Below are 26,018 nucleotides of genomic sequence, written 5' to 3'. Positions count from 1 at the left end.
ACATATCTTACTTTACGCAACAAATATGTTCATTAAAAATCATGTTTCAACTTTTTGTAAAGGTATTTTGGTGCACTGTGGGACCTGGTTTTTGAAGGGGCATATGTACATTAATTTTCACCTAATGGCCCAGGGCGGTGGCTCATACCTGTAATCCCAGCACTTTGGGAGGCCGAGGTGGATGGATCACCTAAGGTCAGGAGTTCGAGATCAGCCTGGCCAACATGGTGAAACCCCATCTCTACTAAAAATACAAAAATTAGCCAGGTGTGGGGTAGGCAGCCGTAATCCAAGTTACTTGGGAGGCTGAGGCAGGAGAATCGCTTGAACCTGGGAGGTGGAGGTTGCAGTGAACCAAGATCGTGCCACTGCACTCCAGCCTGGGTGACAAGAGCAAGAGTCTCCAAAAAAAAAAAAAAAAAAAAAAAAAAAAATTCACCTCAGTTTTCTGTTAAAAATCTAGTTCTTCCCATGTTCTCTGATAAAAGTTGACCCCCAAATCCAATAATTACCATATAATGAGGAGATAGCAACATCTAATCTGTTACCCCCTAAATTGAGGTTAATGGAAGAATTTCTGGTTTTCTTCTTCCTCTGAATTTCATTTTCTCATTTTCTCCCACTGTGTCTCTCCATCACACTTTAAAAAATATTGACACTGTTTGTCAGATATGCTAGTATGTGTGATGTTTGATTTCTCCCTGCACAGAGAGGACCTAGTAAATAACCACCCAACAATACTACCTATTTTCCAATTTTGAGTCTATAACTCATAATTATGATGACGGCTGGTTCTTGAGAATAAAATGAATAGTCTACATTAGTTTATTTACGTTATCTCCAATACATGGAACTTTTTTCAATATACAAACAAGTCAGTGAATCCTCATTTAAAAAATAACCATATGACACATAATACAAAGATAATTTAAAACTGGACTCATGCTGTTTTATGACAGAACCAATTTCAACGGTAACTAATCTTCTTAAACATTATTTAGTCATGTAGTTTCTGGAAGATAGGTTAAATGATGAAAAAATGGGCGACCATGAACACACCCTTTAATTTCATTTCCAAACTGGTGCTTCATTCTGTAGATAATGTCTTGGATGTCCTCTTTTGATAAGTACATGGGTAACTGTCTGGATAGACGCACTGCTTCTCCCTGTCCAAAGGGAAAGTCACACATTTTACCATGATATACCCTGAAGCAGAAAACATGTTATCCTGGCAAAAAGGATAACAGAATATTGATTATTTTCATCTTATTATGAATTCACTAACAAATATTTATTAAGTATCAACTACGTTGTCAGCTCTAGGGATGTAGTGGCGAACCAAAAACCAAGACCCTTGCTCTTGTGCAATTTACATTTTAGTGCAGAGAAACAGAAAACAGACAAAAAACAGAACATTTTAGTCAATAAATAATGCACAAAATTAAACTGGGCCACATGATAGAGTGATTGTAGAGCTGGAAAAAGATTACTTGGGGAGATAGCTTTAAGCTTGAATTTAAATAAGGAACGAGGCTGGGCGCGGTGGCTCAGGCCTGTAATCTCAACACTTTGGGAGACGAAGGCAGGAGAATTGCTTGCGGCCAGGAGTTCGAGACCAGCCTGGGCAACACTGAGACCCAGTCTCTACGAAAAAAAAAAGCTGGGCATGGTGGGGCATGCTTGTAGTCCCAACTACATGGGAGGCTGAGGCAGGAGGATCACTTGAGCCTGAAGGTCAAGACTGCAGTGAGCTGTGATCATGCCACTGCACTCCAGCTTTTGAGCAAGACCTTATCTCAAATAAACAAAAATAAATAAGAAACCTTAATGGAAAGATCATGGGGAAAGAAAAACATCTCAGGCAGACAGAAGAGAAACTGAATGTTCAATGTGGGTGCAACATAGTTGTTCAAAAGAGAGGAACAGGAAAAGGAAATTAGGCACTCTCTAGGACAGGGTGAGGAATTGGTGTTTTGATTTACACTTGGACAAATTCTACTGAGCATTGTTGAGTCACAAAACTGTCCTGGCTGGATTCAATACAAATGTTTACTCTTACGAGCCCTCAATGACACCTGGAAATCTTATTCCTGTTTATTTAACCTTCTCTTATAGTACCTACAGCTCTTATTTTCAGATCTTTGTTACTGTACTAAAATTACCAACGCCTTCCCACAACCCCTCCACTCTCAGCAGGTAACTTCTACTCTTTCGCCACATATATCAACATGACTTCTCTCAAGTTCACCTAAAATTTCATAGGTTCTAATGATTAAGAAAAAAGTTTTTAAAAGTTTACATAAAAATTATTTTAAGCGGAGGCTGATAGCTCAAACCTGTAATCCCAGCACTTTGGGAGGCTTGAGGCAGGCCGGATCACACAAGGTCAGGAGGTCGGAGACCATGCAGCTAACTGCAGTGAAACCCGTCTCTACTAAAATATCTAAAAAAACTAGCGGGCGCGTGTTGAGCCTGTAGTCCCAGCTACCGGGAGGCTGAGGCAGGAGAATGGTGAACCGGGGCCGGAGCTTGCAGTGAGCTGAGAATCAGGCCACTGCACTCCAGCCTGGGGCGGCAGAATGAGACTCCATCTCAAAAAAAAAAAAAAAATTATTTTCATTTTTCTCCTTTTCCATTTTCTGCTCTTGATTCAGACAGCTTCTTCTTTCTAAACCTTATATTCATATCCTATCTTCTCTCTTGCCTTTTTGGGAACATTTCCTCTGCAAATTTTTTTTTTTTTTTTTGGAGACAGAGTCTTGCTCTGTTGCCCAGGCTGGAGTGCAGTGTGTATCCTCAGCTCACTGCAACTTCCACTTCCCAGTTTCAAGCAATTCTCCTGCCTCACTCAGCCTCCTGAGTAGCTGGGATTACAGGTGCGCACCACCACGCCTGGCTAATTTTTGTATTTTTGGTAGAGATGGGGTTTCACCATGTTGGCCAGGCTAGTCTCAAACTCCTGACTTCAGGTGATTCACCCACCTCAGCCTCCCAAAGTGCTGGGATTACAGGCATGAGCCAGTGCACCTGGCCTCCTCTGCAATCTTTTATTGTCAGTCTTCCACCAATTCAACACAAACATGCTGAACATACTCTTTCCTTCCTTTCACTATTCACTAATATGACTTGCTGCCTACTTTTCCACTACTACACTCTTTAACCACTGGCAAATGTCGTCTATTCCTGCTACAGCAGACCCTTGAACAACACTGGTTTTTAACTGTGTGGGGGTCCACTTATACATGGATTTTTTTCCAACCCCAACTGTGATAGAAAATACAGTATCATGGGATGCGAAATCCATATATACGGAGGGCCAACTTTTCATATATGTGGGTTCTGGAGGGCTGACTGCGGGAGTTAAGCATGCTTGGATTTTAGTATCCACAGGCGGTACTGGAACCAATCCACTGAGTATACAGAAGGGCAATTGTACTTTGCCATTACGATTCTCTTCAAGGTTACTACTGTCATCTAGCAGCCATATCTGATATATCTTCTAGCAATTATTACCCTATACAGAATGTGATACTACTTAAGATTAAAATTCCTTCCTTCCTTCCTTGACTTTTACATCCACGCCTTTCTTGGTTCTTCTTTCACTTTCCTATCTTCTTCTCTGATTCATCTTATTGACCATAAATAGAAGCATCCTTGTGGTTTAAGTTCTCTCCTTTTTTTTTCTAGGCCATTTTTCTTAACACTTATACCACTATTACCTTAACATACTGAAAGGTAAACTATTAGCAAAAAAATATTTAAAACCAGTCCCAATTACTTTTTTTCTGTTATTTCTGAAATCTTATTTCTCCCCACATTGTTCTTCCGACCCACAACTCCCTCAACCTTTAAGTTCATACTAACTCTTTCACAAGAAAATATTCCCTTGAAGTCTCTAGAAACTATCAATGTTAAGCTACCTGCACAATACGCTGGGACTTTCCACATAACAAAGCTCCTAAAGGATTCACAGAACATTACTGAATATGTTCTTCAGAAGGAGTAACAAGCAGACTTTCCTGTTAAGGAAGTCTGACCTTCAGAATACAGCAGGCACACTACCAACTGTAAACAAAAATGGCTCACTTTTAAAAAGGGAGAAAAACTTCATTAGAGTTCAGGTTTTTTTAAAAATAATACTAGCCAATCTTGTAGGCTATCTAGAACAAGATATATAGACGGAAACACTATTGTTTTCTTTCTACTATCTTATACTTGGACATTTTAATGTTTATAACCTTCCTTAATCCTTTTATTTTTTTTAACCCACTGTTACATTTCTCTTTTGTGGTGAATACTGTCACAAAAATGAAAATTTCCACTTATTCAAAGATTCATATCTTTCACTTCCCTTCCCTTCTACTGCTCTTGATGAGATCAGGACTTAGAATTATATTATTATACTTTTTAGACAAGTATGTGATATAAAGGTAGAATTATTTTAAATCCCTTCTAAGAGGATTATTTATGAAATGTTTTTTAAAACAGAACTTCACTGCAGAATATCTCATTTATAAAGTCTTTCTTCAATACGTACCCAAGAAAATGTTATGGTAAGAATCCATGATAGAGTTTATCACAGTCAGTCTATGATGTGAAACTTTTAATGGAGTGTTCTTTTTTATAATAGTGTTTTCCTTGCAATTACATAATAAAATTTACAGAAAATATTCTACTATTTGGAAATAATTTACTATTTTAAGAAATAAGTATCTTAAAGTCTGGCCAATCTATAATACCTCTATATATAGAATCAGCAGCAGTACCCAAGCTTTTTGGCACCAGGGACCGGTTTCGTGGAAGACAGTTTTTCCACAGTTGGCAGGTGGGGTTGGTTTCAGGAAATTGTTCCACAAGAAGTGCACAACCTAGATCCCTCGCATGCACAGTTCACAATAGGGTTTGTGCTTCCATGAGAATCTAATGCTGCCACTGATCTGACAGAAGGTGGAGCTCAGGTGGTGATGCCCGCTGGCAGGCTGCTCACCTCCTGCTGGGTGGCCTGGTTCCTAATTGGTTTGGCCCAGGATTTGGGACCCCTGTATACACTAACATATATATAAAATAATGCATACCTCTAAATAACTTATCACTTTGCGAGGTCTACATTCATAAACTTCCTTTGCATTTTTGTTTAATATAGCATTAAGAATTTCTTTTAAATCTGCTACTCCATAGAATGGGAGACAATTAGCCATTCCTTCTATTTCCAAGTAATTTTCACTAATTGAAACTCCTGAAAGAAAACACACACACACACACACACACAGTTAAGTTTATATTCCAGAACATGTCCATTAAAAACAAAAATTGCTGCTAAAACATATAGTGAACCCTCATTAGAATTTAATATAGTCAGACAAAATTTTGTTCCTTAGTTGGAGAACAAACAGTAATTTCCCATAGGATCTCACATTAAGTCATAAGTGCTCATTGACACCACATGTGCTTTATATAATTTAATTTAATCCCAGTTATTGCTGTTCTGTTCCTTACATTTGTTTAGATCATTTCTTGCTTTGGAGAGAAAATGGAGTCCCATGATATTTATGAAAATAAAACTGGTTTAAGTGTTTTAACAACTGCTGCTCTTCAAATTCTACCCTACCATTTTAATATCTAAATGCCTGAATTATTTCTGTGATTTTAAGTTACAAATTATAAAAACAGTCACATAGTAATTTATGGAGATATTATTAATTAGAAGAAAATACTGTTTGTTCAAAATATTTTAATAGGACAAATAAAACTGACATGTTAAATGTTACTTAAATTACTCCTAGTAATTAAAATAAAACTAAATGGCTGGGCACAGTGGCTCACACCTGCAATCCTAGCACTTTGGGAGGCCAAGGCAGGCAGGTCACGACATTAGGAGTTTGAGATCAGCCTGGCCAACATGGTAAGACCCCGTCTCTACCAAAAATACAAAAAAAAATTAGATGGGTGTGGTGGTACATGCCTGTGGTCCCAGCTACTAGGGAAGCTGAGATGGGAGGATCACTTGATCCTGGGAGGCAGAGGTTGCAGTCAGCTGAGATCGTGCCACTGCACTCCAGCCTGGGTGACAGAGTGAGAATCCATCTCAAAAAATAAAATAAAACTAAAAACTAGCTACAGGATTGGACGTATAACTGGGTACATAATCCATAACAGCACATATTTCAAGGCATCAGATTTGGCTTTAGAATGCATGTTTTTGGAAAATAGCAGAGATTTGTCTTCTTTGGCTGTATCTGTGTAACAGTGTTCTTTCATGAAGTTCACATAATGCTACCTGGAATTAAAAGAAAAGAGACAGTCCAATCTTGGATAAGTGGTAGCTATCAATGGATTAATTTTAAAAAAGAGATGTGATATAACTTGAAGTTTCAGATCCTGAGACTTCAATAATCCAATCCCTTACCTGTTCCCAATTACAGACTAGATCCTTGACCTGGCTGGCAGATGCAGTGCTGGTAGACTATAGAGACGGTATCCTAAACATTTTTCCCAGAGAATAATATATAATATTATATTATCAAGCATTAAGGGATGAGATACAGAGATCAATGAAGTGAGATGCTATGGTTTAGATGTGTGTCCCCTCCAAATCTCATGTCAAAATGTGACCTCTACTATTAAAGGTGGGCCTAGTGGGAGGGTCATGGGGCAGATCCATCATGGCTTGGTGCCATCCCCATGGTAATAAGTGAGGTCTCTGTGGTAGTTCACACAAGAGTTGGTTGTTTAAAAGAGCCTGGCATCTCTCTCTTGCTCCCTCTTTTGCCATGTGACATGCTGGCTCCTTGTTGCCTTCTGCCATGATTGTAAGCTTCCTGAGACCCTTACCAGAAGTAGATGCTAGCACTATGCTTCATGTACAGCTTGCAGAACCATGAGCCAAATAAACCTCATTTCTTTATACATTACCTAGTCTCAGGTATTCTTTTATAGCAACATAAATGAACTAACACAGAAAATCAGTACTGAGGAGTGGGGCACTGCTATAGATAACTGAAGATGTAGAAGTGGTTTTGGAGCTGGGTAAGAGCAGAGGTTGGAAGAGTTTGAAAGCTCAGAAGATGACAGGAAGATGAGGGAAAGTTTGGAACTTCTTAGAAACTGGTTAAATGGTTGTGACTAAAATGCTGATAGAAATATGGACAGTAAAAGGCTGACAAAGTCTCAGATGATATTGAGGAATTTATTGGAAACTGGAGTAAAGGTCACCCTTTTTATGTCCCCGCAAGGATTCTGGCTGCACTGTGTCCATGCCCTAGGGCAAGCTTGTCTAACCTGTGGTCTGTGGGCCATATGTGGCCCAGAACAGCTTTGAATGCGGCCCAACACAAATCTGTAAATTTTCTTAAAACATGGAGAGATTTTTGCAATTTTTTTTTTTAAAGCTCAAGAGCTATTGTTAGTGTTAGTGTATTTTATGTGTGGCCCAAGACAGTTCTTCCAGTGTGTCCCAAGGAAGCCAAAAGATTGGACACCTTTGCCCTTAGGATCTGTGGAAGTTTGAATTTAAGAGTGATAACCCAGGTCATCACTGTTTCATTTCGCTATCTAGCAAAGAAGTTTCTAAGCAGCAAATCGTTCAAGAAATGGCATGGCTATCATCAGATATGGGAGCAAAGAAATGACTTAAACTTGGAACTTATATGTAAAAAGAAAGCAGATGCTAGCACTATGCTTCATGTACAGCTTGCAGAACTATGAGCCAAATAAACTTCTTTATAAAGAAGGTTTGTGGTCATTTCTTTTAGTCTCAGGTCTACCTGAGTCTTACACAGTCTCAGGTATTCCTTTATAGAAACACAGACTAACAGTGGAAATGAAATGAGTTTGGGCAACAGGGGAAATGTAAATGGAACTCAAAACTGTGTGTGGTAGGCAAAAAGTAGTAGCAGAATATTCTAGTTCACATCTCTTTTAACTATTTATATAGATATGAAAATTGCCAAAAATATCAGTCTAAGTGATTTTTTTCACTATTGGTAGTTTTAAATCTTTTACAGTATGATTAGAATGAAAAGTCTAATACTAATTACATTTGCCCTGGAAAATTATACACATTTCACAGAATTCCTAGTGGAAATGGATAAAAGGTACTTGGCAACAAATAAGGAAATTGAGCAATATTTTAACTTCTGGGTTTGTAAAATTAAGACATGGAAAAGTTAGAGACATTGGAACTATGTAACAATAACCCTTGAAAAGTTTCCATAAAATACTGTGAAATGCTTACCAATTTTCAGGGAAAATACATCAAATGAGTAAGTGCTTTGACAAGTTTTCACTTCCTAAAATATGGAATTCTTATTGATGCAGGACAGAAAGCTATTCCCATTAGCATGCAAAGTACTTAGAGTCACACTGAGAATCTTGTCTCTTAAAGCCAGATGTATTCCTTCTCTTTCAAATACTTTTATCCTTATCCAAAGATGTACTGTGACTACAGGCAAACTGTTGATTCAAAGTTAGTAAAATGCAGCAATACTCTGACAAGACAGAACTGTTAAGAAAATAAAATCTAATTTAAAAAAATGAAAAAACAAAGAAATGAAAGAAAACATAAATATCTTTAACTTGTTCTGATATTGACAAGGGAAAAAATGCTTATGATAATCTAAGTAAAGTTAATTCTGATCAAATCAAGTCAGTTTGCAGGTGACTTAATCATTTCTGCATCTCTGATGCTATGAAAAGTATTAGGCATTCAATTAGATTTTAAAAATACTACCTACAAGCTAAGAGCTGAAAGCATCTGTCAGATACAAATTTACTAGGTAACTCAAAAAAAAAAAAAAAAAAAAAAACATGCTCTTGGAATTGAGTGGGAGGTAAGAAAGGACAGTTATCCTTTAAACAACAACAACTTGCTGTTTAACATCTTTCTTTTTTTTTTTTTTTAGATGGAGTCTCACTCTGTTGCGCAGTGGGGAGTGCAGTGGCACGATCTTGGCTCACTGCAACCTCTGCCTCCTCGGTTCAAGCGATTCTCTCACCTCAGCCTCCCAAGTAGCTGGGATCATAGGCACCCGCCATCATGCCCGACTAATTTTTGTATTTTGTAGTAGAGATAGGGTTTCGCCATGTTGGCCAGGCTGGTCTTGAACCCCTGACCTCAGTGATCCACCCGCCTTGGCCTCCCAAAGTGCTAGGATTACAGGCATGAGCCGCCGTGCCCGGCCTGTTTAATATCTTTCATGAAAAAAACCGGTACCTGCCACCAACACCACATAGTTAATTAGAAAAACATTAAGTTGAGAATAAAACACATACACCCCCACCCATCCCTTGCTTCAAGTAAATTCACTTCACATAAATTTTAAGATGCCAGGGACCCTGAGGAAGAAATATTTCTAGGAAGACTAAAAGAGATGACTGCAAGCCTGCGAAAGCGGGCTGAAGGATGGTAAGAAAAGAGAATACGTGAGCATCTCCCATTGCCATGTACCATGTTCACTGATTTGTTACCTTGGATAATGCTCACAAATACTTCATGGAGTAAGTATCTAAATTTTGACAGGAAGGCAATATGATAAATGAGTTAAGAGCTAGGCTTTAAAGGCAGATTGCCTAGGTTCAAATTCTGGTTTTACCAATAACTGTGTCCCCTTGAGCAAACTTAACTTCTGTGCCTCAATTTTTCCATCTGATATAAACTTACTGGGTAGCTCAAAAACAAACAAACAAACAAACAAAAACATGCTCTTGGAATTGAGTGGGAGGTAAGAAAGGACAGTTATCCTTTTTACATTATAATTATTAGTTGTTATCAATGAAGACACAGTTAGGCCAGGTCACTTTCCCCAAAACACATTCTTTTTAAATGGCAGTGCTGGGATTTGGACTAATAGAATTGAGGTAGGAGGTAAGAAGCTTAGGTTAGGTATCCTTAAAAATCACAAAAATCAAGTAAAATTAGTTTATGTTTGGGACACCAAAGTATTTTCTGTATATACCCAGCTCCATGCTTTTGTACATTGTTTTTACTTATTTTCATATCTCAGTAAAGCATTCCTTTAAAAATCTTCAAATGCTGTTTTGGGTGAATTCTGTTTTTCTATACTTTGAGTGTGACAAGTTTGGAGGCAGGAAGGGAGACAGTGGAGTCCTTCCTCATGGTTCCACTGTACCCCTTTGATACCAGAAGAAGAAAAATTAACAGAAGGTAAGGCAGAAGGCAGTTGGGTATGGAAACTATAAAAGAACAGAGAAAGTGCCAGCCAGGAAAACTGAAGCCTCTAGCCAGATGGATTTTCTTTTTTTTTTTTTTTTAAATCCACCCAATGAATTTCCATACTGAGCAAAGAGGGTTATCAGTCTTTTAGCAAAGCCATGGAACTGAATCATCCATTCTCCAGATAGCACAACTGCTGATGTTGCACATCTTAACTGGCAAAACAAGCAAATACTTTTTAAAAAGCAAAGATGTCCATTTTTGTTAGGCAATTCCAATGCCCTACATGTTTCTGTTTCATTATCTAAAGGAGTATTTTAATAATTTAAACAAAGCAGGCAGTTTGAATATTTTGTCAAAGGATGACAAAAATTACAATAAAACTATCTGATTAGTTATGAAAATGCAAATGCAAAGCACTGGACTGAAAGAGATGCCACACTGGCTTGTTTCAGGCAGAGGTGATGTGTTGAAATAAATGTTTTAACATAGCTGACATTGGTGAGACAAAAATATACCACCATATCTGTAAATCATGAAACCCAAATGTAACTCTTGGAACAAGACTAATTTTTCCACACCAGAAAATAATAAAACACACTATCATACCTGGTATCAATTTTATCTTGAAACCATTCGCTGTAAGACGAGGATCAGACAGGTAAGTTGATCCACTGTATCTTTGGTCATCTGCTGTCATTTTACATAAAACGTCTAAATAATGAGATCCATTAAAAAGACTGAAAAAGAAATTATGGCCCTTTAACTTATTAAAAACACAAAATAAGAGGGTTTATGGGAAAAAGTTAATCCTAGGGCCCTTTGACAAGTGTTATCATCATTAACCAAAATATAAAGGTATAAGTAACTCTATGAGAAACCACTGTTTTACATTTCTGTTAATATTTTATAAAATACCTACTGCACACAGTATACAGAAAGGAGGAACAGAAAGAAGACAGTCTGTCTTCTAGAATGTTACAAATTGAATGTGAAAATCTAAAAATGGCTCTCTCTAAATATAACACAAATGAAAACTTTATAAATAATTTCATTTTATTCCTTCAAAACAGACACAATAATACACTGTCAAGTTAGGTGGTCCATCCTTGCCAAATTTTCAATTGCTATTCAAAGTTTCTTCTGTAACAAAAAGATAAACATGTATCTCTTTCTTCTAGGAACTAATAAGTTAATCAATATAGTTTGGGAGAGCTTCCTTCAGTCTACTGCAGGTCTGGCATGTTTCCCAAAGGTGGTATATGAAATGATTCTGAGTGGTGTAAAAATTTGAGGAAGCCAAAGGTTATCTAGGGTACAAATCAACCGCACATACTGGTTTTAGGCTTGGTCGGGGTGTGTTAGTCATTGCAAAAAGGTGTCTGTTGGGGTTGATATGAATAGTTACCATTTTGCCACTCCTTCAAAGAATATTTGAGTGCCCACCCTGTGGCAGATACTGTCCTAGGTATGCAAGGCACTGTTCTGTGTTCCAGTACACCAATGTCTTTGCTTATCAGCTCTGAATGGTTGAAGACCCCAATGGCTGTGACAGCTGATATAATAGAGAAGAGAGCTTTGGCTATATAGCACATGTACTCTGCTTCATCTAACCAATATCCTAAAAATCGATCTGAGAGACAGTAGGGATGGTGGTGATGGTGATGATTATGATACTGTATAGCAATTAATGGTGCACACTCCACAGTTAAACTGTCTAGACTGTAATCTTGGACATACAGCTTATTTACTGTCTATGTGAGCCTAGGTAAGTTATTTAACTATTACATTTCAGTTTCCTCAGCTATAAAATGTGGATGATATTATCTACCTCATAAAGTTTGATGTGAAGATCATGAAAAAACTTTGTCAAGTTCCTATCATATAGTAAATGTTCAATAAATATTAGCCATCATTAAGGTTATCATTATTAAGCCCTTACTTTTATACTTTATAGATACCTAAATTATTCCATTCAGAGGTAAGTTACACAAATAGCATGAGAACTCTGGCAAGAAAACTAAGCCCAACCTACAATTACCCTGTCCACATTGTTGCATTGTGGGATAAATTAGTCCATGACTCAGTTTTGAAAAACTTACATCATTAACTGTGATGGGGATGCCACATTCCAAAAGAAGGAAGAAAAACTATTTTGAATTAATCTTTATTCCTGTTTATGCTCAATTAAGAAAGATTTTTTTTCAGGCCAATATGGTCCCAAAATAATAGTTTTTAATGTATTTGTTTTTTGAAGAACAGAACATCACATAGAAAAATATTTTTAAAAACCTATAATTTGAAAAAGCACAAAAATATTTTTGAAATTTAAATGAAGTTTACAAATGCCATTCAGAAAAGCTGTCAAGTCTAAAAATTCAGATGTACCCTAGTTCTTTTTTAGGGAAGATAAAAGCACCATCAGGTGTTTAAACTGTTTGAATGTAGCCTAAGGCACTATTTTCTAGTTGTTCCTCTGACAGTTTCCTAAACCAATCTCAAGACAATACTATGAAAGATACTGGATTTTGGTTAATGTGGTTGCTGTTTCCTTATTTAAAAAGACAGACTTAACAGATGTTTTTCTGTGTTCTGTCCCTGTTTTTTTCTCCTCCAGTGATGGCAGTGTCTTTAACAAGAGTTTCAACATATTTTATAAATGATTTCTGCTTTATTCTTGGAAGTTCTGAAACAGAGTTATCTAATGATGTGTCCTAGGGAACAAATTATATCTCTTTAAACTTCAGGTTTTTATTATTTTTGTCATGATTCTGTTTCACCCGTGTCTGACAGAAAAAGAAATATTAAGTTAAAAAAGGGAAATGTTAATAGGTTAGTCATTACTTATTTTTTAATCTTTAAATTTTTTTTGTCTTCCCAGACTTTGTCATCCAAGGTTATTTATTTTTAAAGAAAGCAATTTAATCATATAAACTAGGAAAAGGAAATACCCTATATTACAACCAATATAAAATTATTTCAGGCAAAAATCATCAATGAATGGCACCATTACATGGAAAGGTTGATGGGGAACTTTCCAGTGAAAGACAGGCTGTCATTAGCTGAACCTAATGATCGTGCCTTTTGATGTGATGAAATATGAAGTACATAGCCAACCTATTAAGTAGATTCATCAGAAAGTAGAATCTAAATCTATTCAGCCCTCCTGAGCTAACCCCCAATTAAACATGGGGGAGAGAAGCTGAACACCATAAGAAAGCAAATACAGACAACAGAACATTCCACTGAACAAATGACTCAGTATCTATAATAATAGAGTGATTTTTAAGATATATAAACAAGATAACCAAATGCAGTATATGGATCTTTAGATACAAATTAAATATAAATTTTTTAAAAACCTGGAAAAAAAGGTATTTTGAGATAATGAGGAACAATTACAAGGAATTATTATTATTTAAGGTATGAAAAAGGTATTGTGGTTAGGTTAGAAAACAGCCATTTTTTGAGAGAGATATATTGAAAGATGTAGGAAGGGGAATTGTTCCAAACTACTTTGGCAAAGGAAAGAAAATGCACGTTTATATACTGTATAGAAAGGTAAAGCAAATGTGGCAAAGTCTTGGATAATTACTGATAAAGGTATGCATCGTATACTTCTATTTTATTATGTGTTTGAAAATGTTAAAACAATGAGTACATAATGGAATAAAGTCATGGCAATCTAACTTCAAAATTACCCTAGAGAAGTCACTAATGTACAAGAGAAATGAGCTTCATATTTATTAAATGTAGAAGTGAACTATCCAGAGTATTCTAATATTATTTATAAATAATTCCATTAAAGATTAGAAATCAAATACATATATATATATTTTTTAATTTTTATTTATTAAAAAAAAAAATTTTTTTTTTGAGACAGACTCTTGCTCTGTCACCCAGGCTGGAGTGCAGTGGCACTGTCTCAGCTCACTGCAACCTCCACCTCCCAGGTTCAAGCGATTCTCCTGCCTCCACCTCCCAAGTAGCTGGGACTACAGGTGCATGCCACCATACCCGGCTAATTATTGTATTTTTAGTAGAGACACGGTTTCACCATGTTGGCCAGGCTGGTCTCGAACTCCTGACCTCGTGATCCACCCACTTCGGCCTCCCAAAGTGCTGGGATTACAGGCGTGAGCCACCGTGCCCGGCCTAGAAATCACATTTTTAAAAGATTAAAATAAATAAATAAATACCACTAATCCTTACTAGGAACCATTCTCAACTTTCTACCTTCAATTTCTAATCTAGTATGAACTATTATAATAAATATTTTTACATTTAAAAAAGATTGTATCATCATACCTCTCTGTTAACATAATTGGCTTTTCCAGTGGCTCTGCAGGAAGTTTATGATTCTCAAGAAGTCTTTTAAATAGCAGGGCTTCTTCTACTCTATATGGATTTAATAACATTACCTCTGTTTTGGATGTCATTAGCCATGCATCAGGAAACCTGAGATTGTGGATCAAGCAAGGTTCATCCTTCTCTTCTAAGTCAACTTTGTTTTGTTTCTCAAAATTTATTCTTAAGTTTTTCATAGAAAAGGGGATCTGTACCATTTTAATATTTTGACTCCTTTTTTCAATTTGGGACTGAAGGAGTTCATCAAGTTTTGGTTGATTAGATAATGAGGTTTTCAACTTGTGCTTCTGGGCCAAATTCCATGCACTGGTGGGTTTTATCTTTTTTCTGCCATCTTTTAATGATATTTGTGACTCCTGTTCAATGGCTCTCTTCATTTGACTATTGTATCGTTCCAAGTCTTTAGTAGCCTTCTCTTCATATCTAAGAACAGAAATAAAATAGAATTAATGAGATCATAATCAGAAATATATTAACCATCTGAATTTTATAAAACTAAAGAACTAGTATTCCAGGTATAGTATAGTAATGACAAAGGAACATGTATTAGACTAACTCCTGAATATAACGATGATAAACACTGAACAAAATATAAAAATCAGTTATTGGCCAGGCATGGTGATGGTTCATGCCTGTAATCCAGCACTTTGGGAGGCCGAGGCGGGCAGATCACCTGACGTCAGGAGTTTAAGATTAGCCTGGCCAAAATGGCGAAATATTGTCTCTACTAAAAACACAAATGTTAGCCAGGCATGTTGGTGTGCACCTGTAGTCCCAGCTACTTGGAAGGCTGAGGCATGAGAATCGCTTGAACCCAGGAGGCAGAAGTTGCAATGAACCGAGATCGCGCCACTGCATTCCAACCTGGGCGACAGAGCGAGACTGTCTCAAAAAAAAAAAAAAACCCAAAAAGAAAAAAAGAAAACAACAACAAACAAGTACACAAACAAACAAAAAACCTTCAATTATTTAAAGTAGGCACTGAAGAACAGCCAAAAGCAGGAAGAAATTAGAATGGATTCACTCCTTGGGGAGTGAAAAACGAGACAGAGTCCCACATTTATAGGACTTCTAACGAGAGGGCAGTCCTCAGTATTAAGGGGGACCAGGGTGGTCAGAACTCAATCAGAAAGTTGCACTCTTACTAGCCTGAGTCACCAGGACACAGAGCTATCTGCTTCCAGAACAACTGAAAATTGAGAAAGAAAATCCCAGAAAATTCCATGTGTGGGAACCCAAAGAAAAACAACCATTAGAAGGCTAAATGAGCTGAACAGAGATTTCAGCTGCTGCCCATTGCAGGGGAAACGACGTTTGGAATCTGAATTCCACAGTTTCATGGCCTGGTGAACACTTTGGGCTTTCAATTAAAACTGGAAGAGCGCCACATCTTAGGATAAAAAACCTATGTCCTAAACTAAGGAAGTTGCCCTGGGACCAAGAACAAAATTGAAACAGCTTCTCCCTAACAAAGTCTAAAACAAAACCTCCATAAGCTCAAGGTGATCTGTTAGTAATTTAAATCCCTGGTAGAACAAAAATCAGCACTTTTCAGAAGAAGATAACAGAATCTAGAATTTTAAGCATACTACCCACAATGCCTGCTATACAATCAAAAGTTACCACTCTAACAAATAAAACAAGAAAACGTGAGTCATGGTCAAAAGAAAATGTGGTCAGTAGAAGCCAACCTCAAGATGACCTAGATGTCAACATTACCAAAAAAACCACTTAAAAACAGGTTTAATAAATGTTTAAGGTATTAAAAGATTATCATGAGAGAACAGAAGGGGGAATCTCAACAGATTAGTGGAAATTATACAAAAAAATACAATGGAAATTCTAGACCTAAAAAATACAATAACAGAAATTAAATATTCACTGGGCAGGCTTAACAGCAGATAAAAAGATGGCAAAAGAAAGGGTCAGTAAAGTTGAAGACAGATCAATAGAAATGATAAAATGTGTTGTTTTCACAGAAAAGTGAAGACAACTGGAAAAGCACTGCAGTGACCTAAGGCAAAACAAACGATCTAATATATATGTCATGGGAGTCCCAGATAAACAACGGAAAACTGGGAAAGAAAATAAAATGTGAAGAAATTAGGGTTGATAATCAGCAAATTTGGAGAAATACAACTTACAGATGCAAGAAGGTCAGCAAACCTCCCAAGAGAATAAATGCCAAGAAATTCACAGGTAGGTATATTATATTCAACCGCTGAAAACCAAAGATTAAGATAAAATCCTGAAAATAGGAAAAAAACAGTACAAAGAGGAAACAGCAAAAATAATGGATATCATAAAGAGCAATGCAGAGGCAGATGACAGTGAAATTTTTTTTTTTTTTTTTTGAGACAGAGTCTCCCTCCGTCCTCCAGGTTAGAGTGCAGTGGCACAATTTCAGCTCACTGTAACCTCTGCCTCCCAGGTTCTAAGCGATTCTCCTGCCTCAGCCTACAGAGTAGCTGGGATTAGAGGCGTACACAACCACCCCCAGCTAATTTTGTATTTTTAGTAGAGAGGGGGTTTCACCATGTTGGCCAGGCTGGTCTCAAACTTCTGACTTCAGGTGATCCACCTGCCTCCGCCTCCCAAAGTGCTGGGATTACAGGCATGAGCCACTGCGCCTGGTCAACAGTGAAATCTTTTAAGTGGCAAAAGAACCCAGAATCCGGCTATATCATTAAAAAAAAAGTCCTTCAAAAATGAAGATGAAATAGACGTTTTCAGATTAAGATGAGAATTAGTTGCCAGTATATGTGCACAATTAAGGAGAGTGACACCAAATATAAGTGAAATTATACTTACAGGGTTTTTACATTTTACTAACTCCAAGTAGATTATGATAAGGATGCATAATGTAATCACCAAAGCAAAAACTAATGGAAACTCAATAAAGAAATTAAAATTAGATACTGAAATATATTCTTTTAACCCTAAAGGGCTCCTCTCCTCCCCCCAAAAAGGAGGAACAAAAGAACAAAATGGAGATAGGACAAACAGAAAACAAACAGGAAAATGGCAGACCTAAACCCAACCATATCAATTATTACATTACATGGACTAAATATTGCAATTCAAAGGCACAGATTATCAAACTGAATTTAAAAAGTAACACCCAACTTTGTCTACAAGCGTTACATTTTAAATATAAAGATGGGGATAGTCTAAAAGACTGAAAAAAAAAGATACACCATGCAAATAGTAGGCATAAGAAGCCAGAGTGGCAGGCAACAGTATATACTCCTCCCTCAGTAACTGACAGAACTAGAGACCCTCCTCAAAAAAAAAAAAAAAAAAAAAAAATCCTCAAAGCTGTACAAGATTTTAGCAATATTATCAACTACTTAATACTGAACTGACATTTTGGAACACTACCATCTAGCAACTGGAGAATCCTGATTCTTTTTAAGTGAACATGGAACATTTGTTGAGATAGAACATACACTGGGCCTTAATTCTCATTACTTTTCAAAAGATTGAAATCTAACTTAGCATTTTCTCTATCCATGAAACACTTAAATTAGAAATAAAATATCCGGAAAAGCCCCAAATATTTGGAAAGTAAACAACATAATTTTACTCATAATAGCCCCAAACTGGAAACAACCCAAATGTCCATCAACTGGAGACTGAATAAACATATTTTGGTATATTTATACAACTGAATATTACTCTTTGATTTAAAAAAAAAAAAAAAAGAAGAACTACACTGGCTGAGAGGTGGCATGAGGAACCATTCTGGGATGATGGAGATGTTCTCTATTTTGTCTGGGGTGATGTTTATGTGTGTGTAGACATGTATGAAAATACATTAAATTACACCGTTAACATCTCTGCAATTCACATTAGGTAAATTTTACCCAGTTTAAAAAAAAAAAAAAAAAAAAAACCATTTAAGAAAGCTTTGAGCCATAAGCAATCAGAATTTCTAAGAGAGGATGAATAAAGAAATGGATTAATTCCGGATCTGAAGAGTTCCTTATAAATCTGCTTTAACATCAACATAGAATAAACAATTCCCGAATAACACAAAAGAAAATTTATGTATATAATACTTCATTTAGTAACTGCTAGTGAAATTATAGTCACTACAATAACCACAAAACAGAAAGTATGTGATTAGCTAATTGTTAATATTTTTATTCTCATGTTAGTCATCAATGAAAAGATACATTTGGATAAACTAAACACACCCAAACCATCTAATTTAACTCAATTTCAAAGGTACAATATAATGGACGTTTGAAAAATTATACTGGATAGATTCTAAGAACTCAAGAATAAAAAAAAAATTACACTGGGTAGAAAGTTAAGAGATCTTTTTGTCAACAATGTAAGAAAAATGAAATTTCGGGGCCAAAGACCTAGCACAGCGGTTATGTCATCCCTTTTCTTAAAAAGTGATACCTGGATCCCACCCTCAGAGCTTCTAATTCTCTAGGCCTAGGTTGAGATTGGGCAGCTCTGTTTTTACAGAGCTCCACAGGTGATTCCATTACATACCCAGAATTGGAAACTACTGCTATTTGTTCAGCAAAGTGTGGTGATTAAGCACACAGACTCTGAAGACAGCCTGGCTTGGTTCTGCCACTTAGTAGTTCTGTAAACCTATGAAAATTATTTAATCTTTCTGTGTCTCATTATGCTCAACTGTAACATATGGATAATCTACATCTACTCAGTTTTGTTGTGAGAAATAAAATGAGTTAAAGTGTGCCAAGTACTTAGAATACTACTTAGCACAGAGTAAACGGTGATAAATGTTTTGCTGTCATTATTTTCTACCAAGAAACAAAAATCTCACAATGAAGGGGCGAGTAATGGTTGGAAATTAAGTAACTTTGCTAAAAGATTATTTTTTAAGAATGTTTTAAACTTGGGACTAGAGAATTAAGGTTATCTCTAGTCTCATGCTCTTAAAACACTAACTGAATTTTATTATATATATATATAAAATAATCTCAAGGGAAAATATGGAATGTGAAGAAATAAAAATATTATTGAGAGAACAGTGCTGTTAAAAGTGAGATTTAAAAGACAAGAGATCACAGCATGGCATGTAATTTGTGCTCGGTACCTGTCTGCTGAATGAAGAAATGTTATCTGAATAAGATTATTCAAAAAAGACCTTGTTTCATTGTAAATTACATTAAAAAATGGCTCCTTTGGTTACTTACCATGCCATATTCACAATTTTAAAGTTATTATCTACTTAGAATCTGAGGTTCTGGAATAGCTATATAAAACACATGATTTTCAATAGTTTACTTTCAACAGGTCCTAGAAATAGTATTTTTAGCTCTTAGACATTCAAATTAAAGATTTTTCCTGTGCAGTGGTAAAATGAGTTGAAAACAAAGGTCACCATTTGTAATTAATTATAATGTGCAAATTTTCACATATGGTACTCATCTTTGGGAAATATAAAAAGTTGTGTCCAAAGGAATATTAAGTAAATGTTAAGTAAAAGCAGCTGCTACCATTGTACTTAATGTCAAGAAGGGATTTAGTAACTTGAATGGAAAATATTAATCCTGATTTGACCAGAAGTCAATTCAAATAATGTTCTCGTGACTAAACACTGCATTTAGTTAAAAAATTTATCATTTTCATAATCCCCTAATTGCAATATTTTTCTTAGTTTAAATAGCAATATATTCATACATATTGCAAGTGAAAAGCTCAAGCTAACGTCAGCTGAGACCCCAGAGAATTAAAATTCTCTGGATTTTAATCCACTAGAAGAAAGGTGAGGAAGGAAACAAACAAACAAACAAAAACTCCAGAAAGGAAGAACTAAAACAATGGAAGTAACCCCCTGATTCCAAAATCTGTCCCAAGCTCTCACCGGAATTTTTTTTTTTTTTTTTTTTTTTGAGACAGAGTCTCACTGTATCGCCCAGGCTGGAGTGCAGTGGCCAGATCTCGGCTCACTGCAAGCTCCCCCTCCCGGGTTTACGTCATTCTCCTGCCTCAGCCTCCCGAGTAGCTGGGACTACAGGCGCCCGCCACCTCGCCTGGCTAGATTTTTTGTATTTTTTAGTAGAGACGGGGTTTCACCATGTTAGCCAGGATGGTCTCCATCTCCTGACCTCGGGATCCGCCCGTTTCGGCCTCCCAAAGAGGAATTTTAATAACTGAACAATCCTGATCCTACTCCTTATTCAAACTCTTTGTTATAGCTTTGAGAATCTTCCATTATCCAGCCCCACCTTCCCCCAACTTTCTTTACACATACTCCCTCATATTCTGTTCCCCTCATAGAATCTTATCTCCTTAATAACACCATGTTCCTTCTAGCTCCTGGGCCTTCTCACATACTGTTCCTCCAATCTACACAATTCCCTAAAATCCTTCTAGTTAATTTCTATGCAGGGAAGCATTACCTGTCCCACAGACAATATTAAGTCCAACTGCTAAGTTTTTCCCTAACTCCTTATATTTAAAACATGTCTTAAAGCTCATCACATTCTTGTTTAACTGAATCTTCCTTCCTAGCCTACGCCATTCATGAGTTGGGAAAGTATGTTTTATTTGTGACTATCTAGAGTACATCAGGCCTTATACACAGAAAACCCTTAATATTTCCTAGTTGAAGGAAGGGAAGGGAAAGGAGGGACAGAGAGAAGAGAGGAAAAGGAAAAAAGGAAGAAAAAAAGAAGGAAGAAAAGAATGGACTGAAGGTCTACAGAAGAGGAGTCTACTCTCATATCCCTTAATATATGTTAGAGAATTTAGTATCATGGAAAGAATGCCAAGATAAAGACAGGGAGAGAAGTGGTAGCTAGTACGATTCTTGGGTATTATATCATTTTTGCTCTACCTTCTCACTAATCATGATACTAGACTCAACTGATCATGGTCCCAGAACCCTGGCTCTGAAAGGTTCTAACACAGCACTCTGTGACATACAATAGAACTCTCATCCCAAGATACCTATATTTTCTTCATTGATTTCTTTTTTTTTTTTTTTTTTTTGAGATGGAGTCTCGCTCAGTTGCCCAGGTTGGGGTGCAGTGGCCGGATTTCAGCTCACTGCAAGCTCCGCCTCCCGGGTTCACGCTGTTCTCCTGCCTCAGCCTCCCGTATAGCCGGGACTACAGGCGCCCACTACCGCGCCCGGCTAAGTTTTGTATTTTTAGTAGAGACGGAGTTTCACCGTGTTAGTCAGGATGGTCTCGATCTCCTGACCTCGTGATCCGTCCATCTCGGCCTCCCAAAGTGCTGGGATTACAGGCGTGAGCCACCGCGCCCGGCCTTCATTGATTTCTATTTCTGGCCTCCAAATTCAATTTAATCTTGACTCAGCAAATGAAAAATGTTCTTCTCAACAGAAAAATTCCGTTTCATAGATTAAAAACTGATCATATTGACATTGTGAGCAATCATTTACTATGTGTTAGTAATTATCCTGTATCATAACACACAATATATTATTTAATCCTCACAACAATCCATGAGAGACTGTCCACACTTTTTAATAAAAAGCTAACAAAGAACTGTGGTTAGAACCCAGGTGAAGCTTCAGAGGTCTTGACCATCAATGCCTCTTTTGTCTACTTTATGGCAATGTGAGAGAAAGTAAGCTTGATTCCAGAATATTACCTGGAATATTCTGGTAATTGATGGTAAATGGATTTTTAGATGAGGTCTATTAATCATAATCCTAGGAACCTGACACCTTGGGACCCGCAAGGAGAAACAATGCAGACATTTCCCAAAAGGCAACTGGAATGATACCTGCTGTTGTGAGGTTGCAAAGGAACAGTCAGCAAGGTAAGTTTCCATCATAAGCCTGTACACTGTCCCTATTTCCTTGAGAACTTGAAATAACTATGATTTTTTTCTATTCTCAGACAATTCTCAGTTCATTTACCCGGGCAATGCAATTCAACTTTTGTGGACTTACTGTATTTAAAAGTTAAGTCCCCTCACCTTTAAGCTGCATAGTTGTGTCATTTAGGTAAAACTAAAGACAATCACAACTGTGTGAACCTTATTTGCATCATGATTCAAAACAAATCTTTAAAAATCTGACATTTATGAAACAATTATAAATTTGAACACTGAGTATTTGCTATGTTAAGGAACCTATACCTTTAAAAAGTTATGACAAGTTTATTATGGTTATGTTTAAAATATGAGTATCTTTATCTCTTAGAGATACATACTGAGATGATACGCCTATGATTTGCTTCAGAATAATAAAGAAAGGGAAAGAAAGTGAATGGAAGTATGGATGAAACAGAACTAACAGGACTGACCATGAGATGATGGGTGGTGAAATGGGGTAATGGCTTTATACTTAAAAATGTCTACTTTTGTGGATATTTCCAAAATAACAAAATACAATAACCATTCCCACTTAAAAAAAAAGTGACAAAAAAAGGCTGAAGAGAAAAGCTTTATGGGGGCTTTTCATTTTGGTATTAACAGTGGTCTTTATCATTTTAAATTGATACTGTTTTTATAAGGCTGAATAAGCTAAGGAAAGAATGAAAAAAAATTGGTCAAGTATCTAGGGAGTTTATCACCAAAAATAAACTCCAGATGACGGATTACCTTTAAAATTTTTCCCACACACTTGATATAATATTGAGATACTTAGATACCTGTATATGATTGGAGGTATAATTTTACTCTCATTTTCTGCTGGGTTAGATCACCAGAACGTAATATTTTGTGTTTATATTAAGTGTCCTAGTCAATTAAAAACATTCATCATATTATTTTGGAACATTTATTCAGATAATCTAATTTAAACATGGCAAGTACTATTTTAATCAAAGACAGATCAAATCACCTATTTACATAATAAAAATACCCACTATAGTTTATAAGTTATAATAAATAATACATCTTAGAAGCAAGCCTTAAGTTATACTAAATAGAAACAGTATGAATGAACAACACTAAATTGAATCGCCAATAATACAAAATTTTTTGTGTTGTGCTACATATTTTGGAGACCAGTTTAAGAAAGGGATTAGTTAAGATATTAAAAACACCAGTTATAACTGTTCCAATGCAAAAGCTTTTTAAAAAAGTTCTACAACAGAAAAGTCATTAAACATAAAACAAAACAAAGCAAAAGAACATAATGGTGGTTTGAAACTGAGAAGATGAATGGAAAACCTATAGCAAAAAACTTAGTAAATCAAAAAACAGTTGAGGCTTATATTAAAACAAACAAAGAAACAAACAAAACAAAATAAAACGAGCCCCGCCCCAACAAAAAACCTAAATTAGCAGGAAAAAAAGTGTTACCAAAAAAGGTACTTTATCCAAGCCAAAGGTGTTTTCCGATCTGCTTTTCCATAAATAAGAAGTGAAAAAAATTCTTTTTGAACAGTGAGTCATATAGAATGAAAATAGCTGAACATTCAAGTCACATGCAAGCTCTGGAAACTTACTTCAGTTTTTCGTCTTCACTCAACGTCTTCCACAGTTCTTCAATTTGTAGTGTTGCATCCTCTAAACTAGTCTTAGGATTTTCTATGAGAAACTGAGCACGATGATCTTGAACAAAAAGAGCACTTGCTGACATGGGTTTCTTGATTACTCGATTGCTAAGTAAATCATAAGCTGTAACTTTTCCAGATTTATTATCTATTACATTTGATTTTTTGTTACATGGATCTTCATTAAGATTCATTTGTTCAGGACTTGGATGATTATTATTACTTACTTTACATGGTAAACTTTTTTCAGGCACTAAAATTTTCACAGGTTCAATATTCTCTCCCACTGAATTTTTAAGTATATTTCCCCTGCTCCACTCATCTGCAGAAATTTCCAAAGAGTTTTCAAGACCTGCTTCTTCCTCATTTTCCCCACTCTCAGCTATATGGTCTTTATTGTCATTTTCTGACTGGGTGTGCTTAACGGAACCTACAAAACAAGTTTTACTATATTCCGTCTGAGTGTTCTCCCATGATAAATTACTCATTGAAATGTCTTGAAATGCATTCTTAGTGTTTTTATCAGTGCTAGAAATTTCACTACTACAATGACCATAACCAAAGTCACCAACACTTATCTGGTGATTTAAACAATCATCAGTGTTTTTTCCAGATTCATCATTACGTATATCATTTTGGAACGGAATGACTGAAGTATCAACATTTGAATAATTCTTTCCAGATGATTCCATTTTATTAAAAAGCACATCTGTTTCTGCTGTTTTACTAAGAACGATGTCAGCTGCGGAAACATCTGTTTCATTATTTTCATAAGAATTTGTACTAGGTAATGGTCCATAACAAGTCGTCATCAGATTTTCAAGAGCAATTAAAACAGATTCCTAAAAATACAAATTAACAAATGTTAGGGGAAATTATGAAAAAATAGACAAGATTTTAAATAATAAAAAAGAAAAATATAAACAAATCTTTTAAATATGAAAACAGGAATATATGTTTATAAATAGCGTAACAAAAAATTATCTGAAAAGAGTTACCTTATTTTGTAATAATACTTGACTTTTATCTGGTGTTAAATTTACATCAACATCAGCTGTAGGAACGTCGATTTTCAGAAAGAAAATAGGATACAAACGAGTAGATTCCTTTAGGCATTTCAGATTGTAATGATGTCGGATTAACTAGAAATACATGTAATAAATAAAAGAAAAAATAATATGTAAATAAAGAAAATATCACCAAACTTAAAGTACAATAAAAACAAGCAAATTCAACTGAGAAATTGAGTAGACGCAACTGCTTATTAGGAAAAGCATTATCATAGCTGGGCACAGTGGCTCATGCCTGTGATCCCAGTACTTTAGGAAGCCAAGGCAGGGGGATCACTTGAGGTCAGGAGTTCAAGACCAGCTTGGTCAACGTGGTGAAACCCCATCTCTACTAAAAAGTAGAAAAATTAGCAGGGCATAGTGGCAGGAACCTGTAATCCCAGATACTTGGGAGGATGAGGCAGGAGAATCGCTTGAACCTGGGAGATAGAGGTTGCAGTGAGCCGAGATCATGCTACTGCACTCTAGCATGGGCAAAAGAGCAAGGCTGCATCTCAAAAAAACAAACAAACAAACAAACCAAAAAAAGTGAAAAGCATTATCTAAGTAGTAATACTCCTTTGGAGGCCTTGAACCTAAATGAAGCACAAACATTCATAACAAGTACAAACATGCAATGAAACTGGCTTAATAATTAAAAATCACAATGTCATGTAAGTTCTGAAGGCTTAGGGTTCAAATCAAAACTCTGGTGTGGTGGCTCTGGCTTGTAATCCCAGCACTTTGGGAGGCCGAGGCAGGCAGATCACTTGAGTACAGGAGCTCGAGATCGGCCTGGCCAAATGGTGAAACCCCATCTCAACTAAGACTACAAAAAAAATTAGCTGGGCATGGTGGCAGGTGCCTGTAATACCAGCTACTTGGGAGGCTGAGGCAGGAAAATTGTTCAAACCCAGAAGGCGGAGGTTGCAGTGAGTCAAGACCACGCCACATGCCATTGCA

At 36.3% G+C, this 26,018-nt stretch overlaps 1 protein-coding gene across 15 annotated transcripts in view; it reads right to left on the bottom strand.

Moving 5' to 3' along the window:
• Positions 1-807: 807 nt before the first annotated feature.
• PMS1 (PMS1 homolog 1, mismatch repair system component) overlaps positions 808-26,018 on the bottom strand; it is a 91,116-nt gene continuing 65,905 nt past the window's right edge. For 11 of the 15 annotated variants that reach the window (XM_003907726.4, XM_009182604.3, XM_017946716.3 and 8 more), the window contains 6 exons: positions 25,005-25,148; positions 23,959-24,848; positions 14,480-14,962; positions 10,781-10,911; positions 5,076-5,236; positions 808-1,166 (listed from right to left, as the gene is read on the bottom strand). In XM_003907726.4, the coding sequence (XP_003907775.3) occupies positions 1,002-1,166; positions 5,076-5,236; positions 10,781-10,911; positions 14,480-14,962; positions 23,959-24,848; positions 25,005-25,148 (1,974 nt within the window). In that variant the 3' untranslated portion in view covers positions 808-1,001. Of the gene's footprint in view, positions 1,167-5,075; positions 5,237-6,027; positions 6,278-10,780; positions 10,912-14,479; positions 14,963-23,958; positions 24,849-25,004; positions 25,149-26,018 lie in introns of those variants that run through there. The other 4 variants (XR_635605.4, XM_021923806.2, XR_002516197.2 and 1 more) reach the window with 4 other exon arrangements.

The sequence above is a fragment of the Papio anubis genome, chromosome 10 (genome assembly GCF_008728515.1).
Source record: "Papio anubis isolate 15944 chromosome 10, Panubis1.0, whole genome shotgun sequence".
NCBI classification, from domain to species: Eukaryota; Metazoa; Chordata; class Mammalia; order Primates; family Cercopithecidae; genus Papio; species Papio anubis.
Note: the sequence above shows the minus strand (reverse complement) of the source record. Positions and strands in the feature narration are given on the sequence as shown.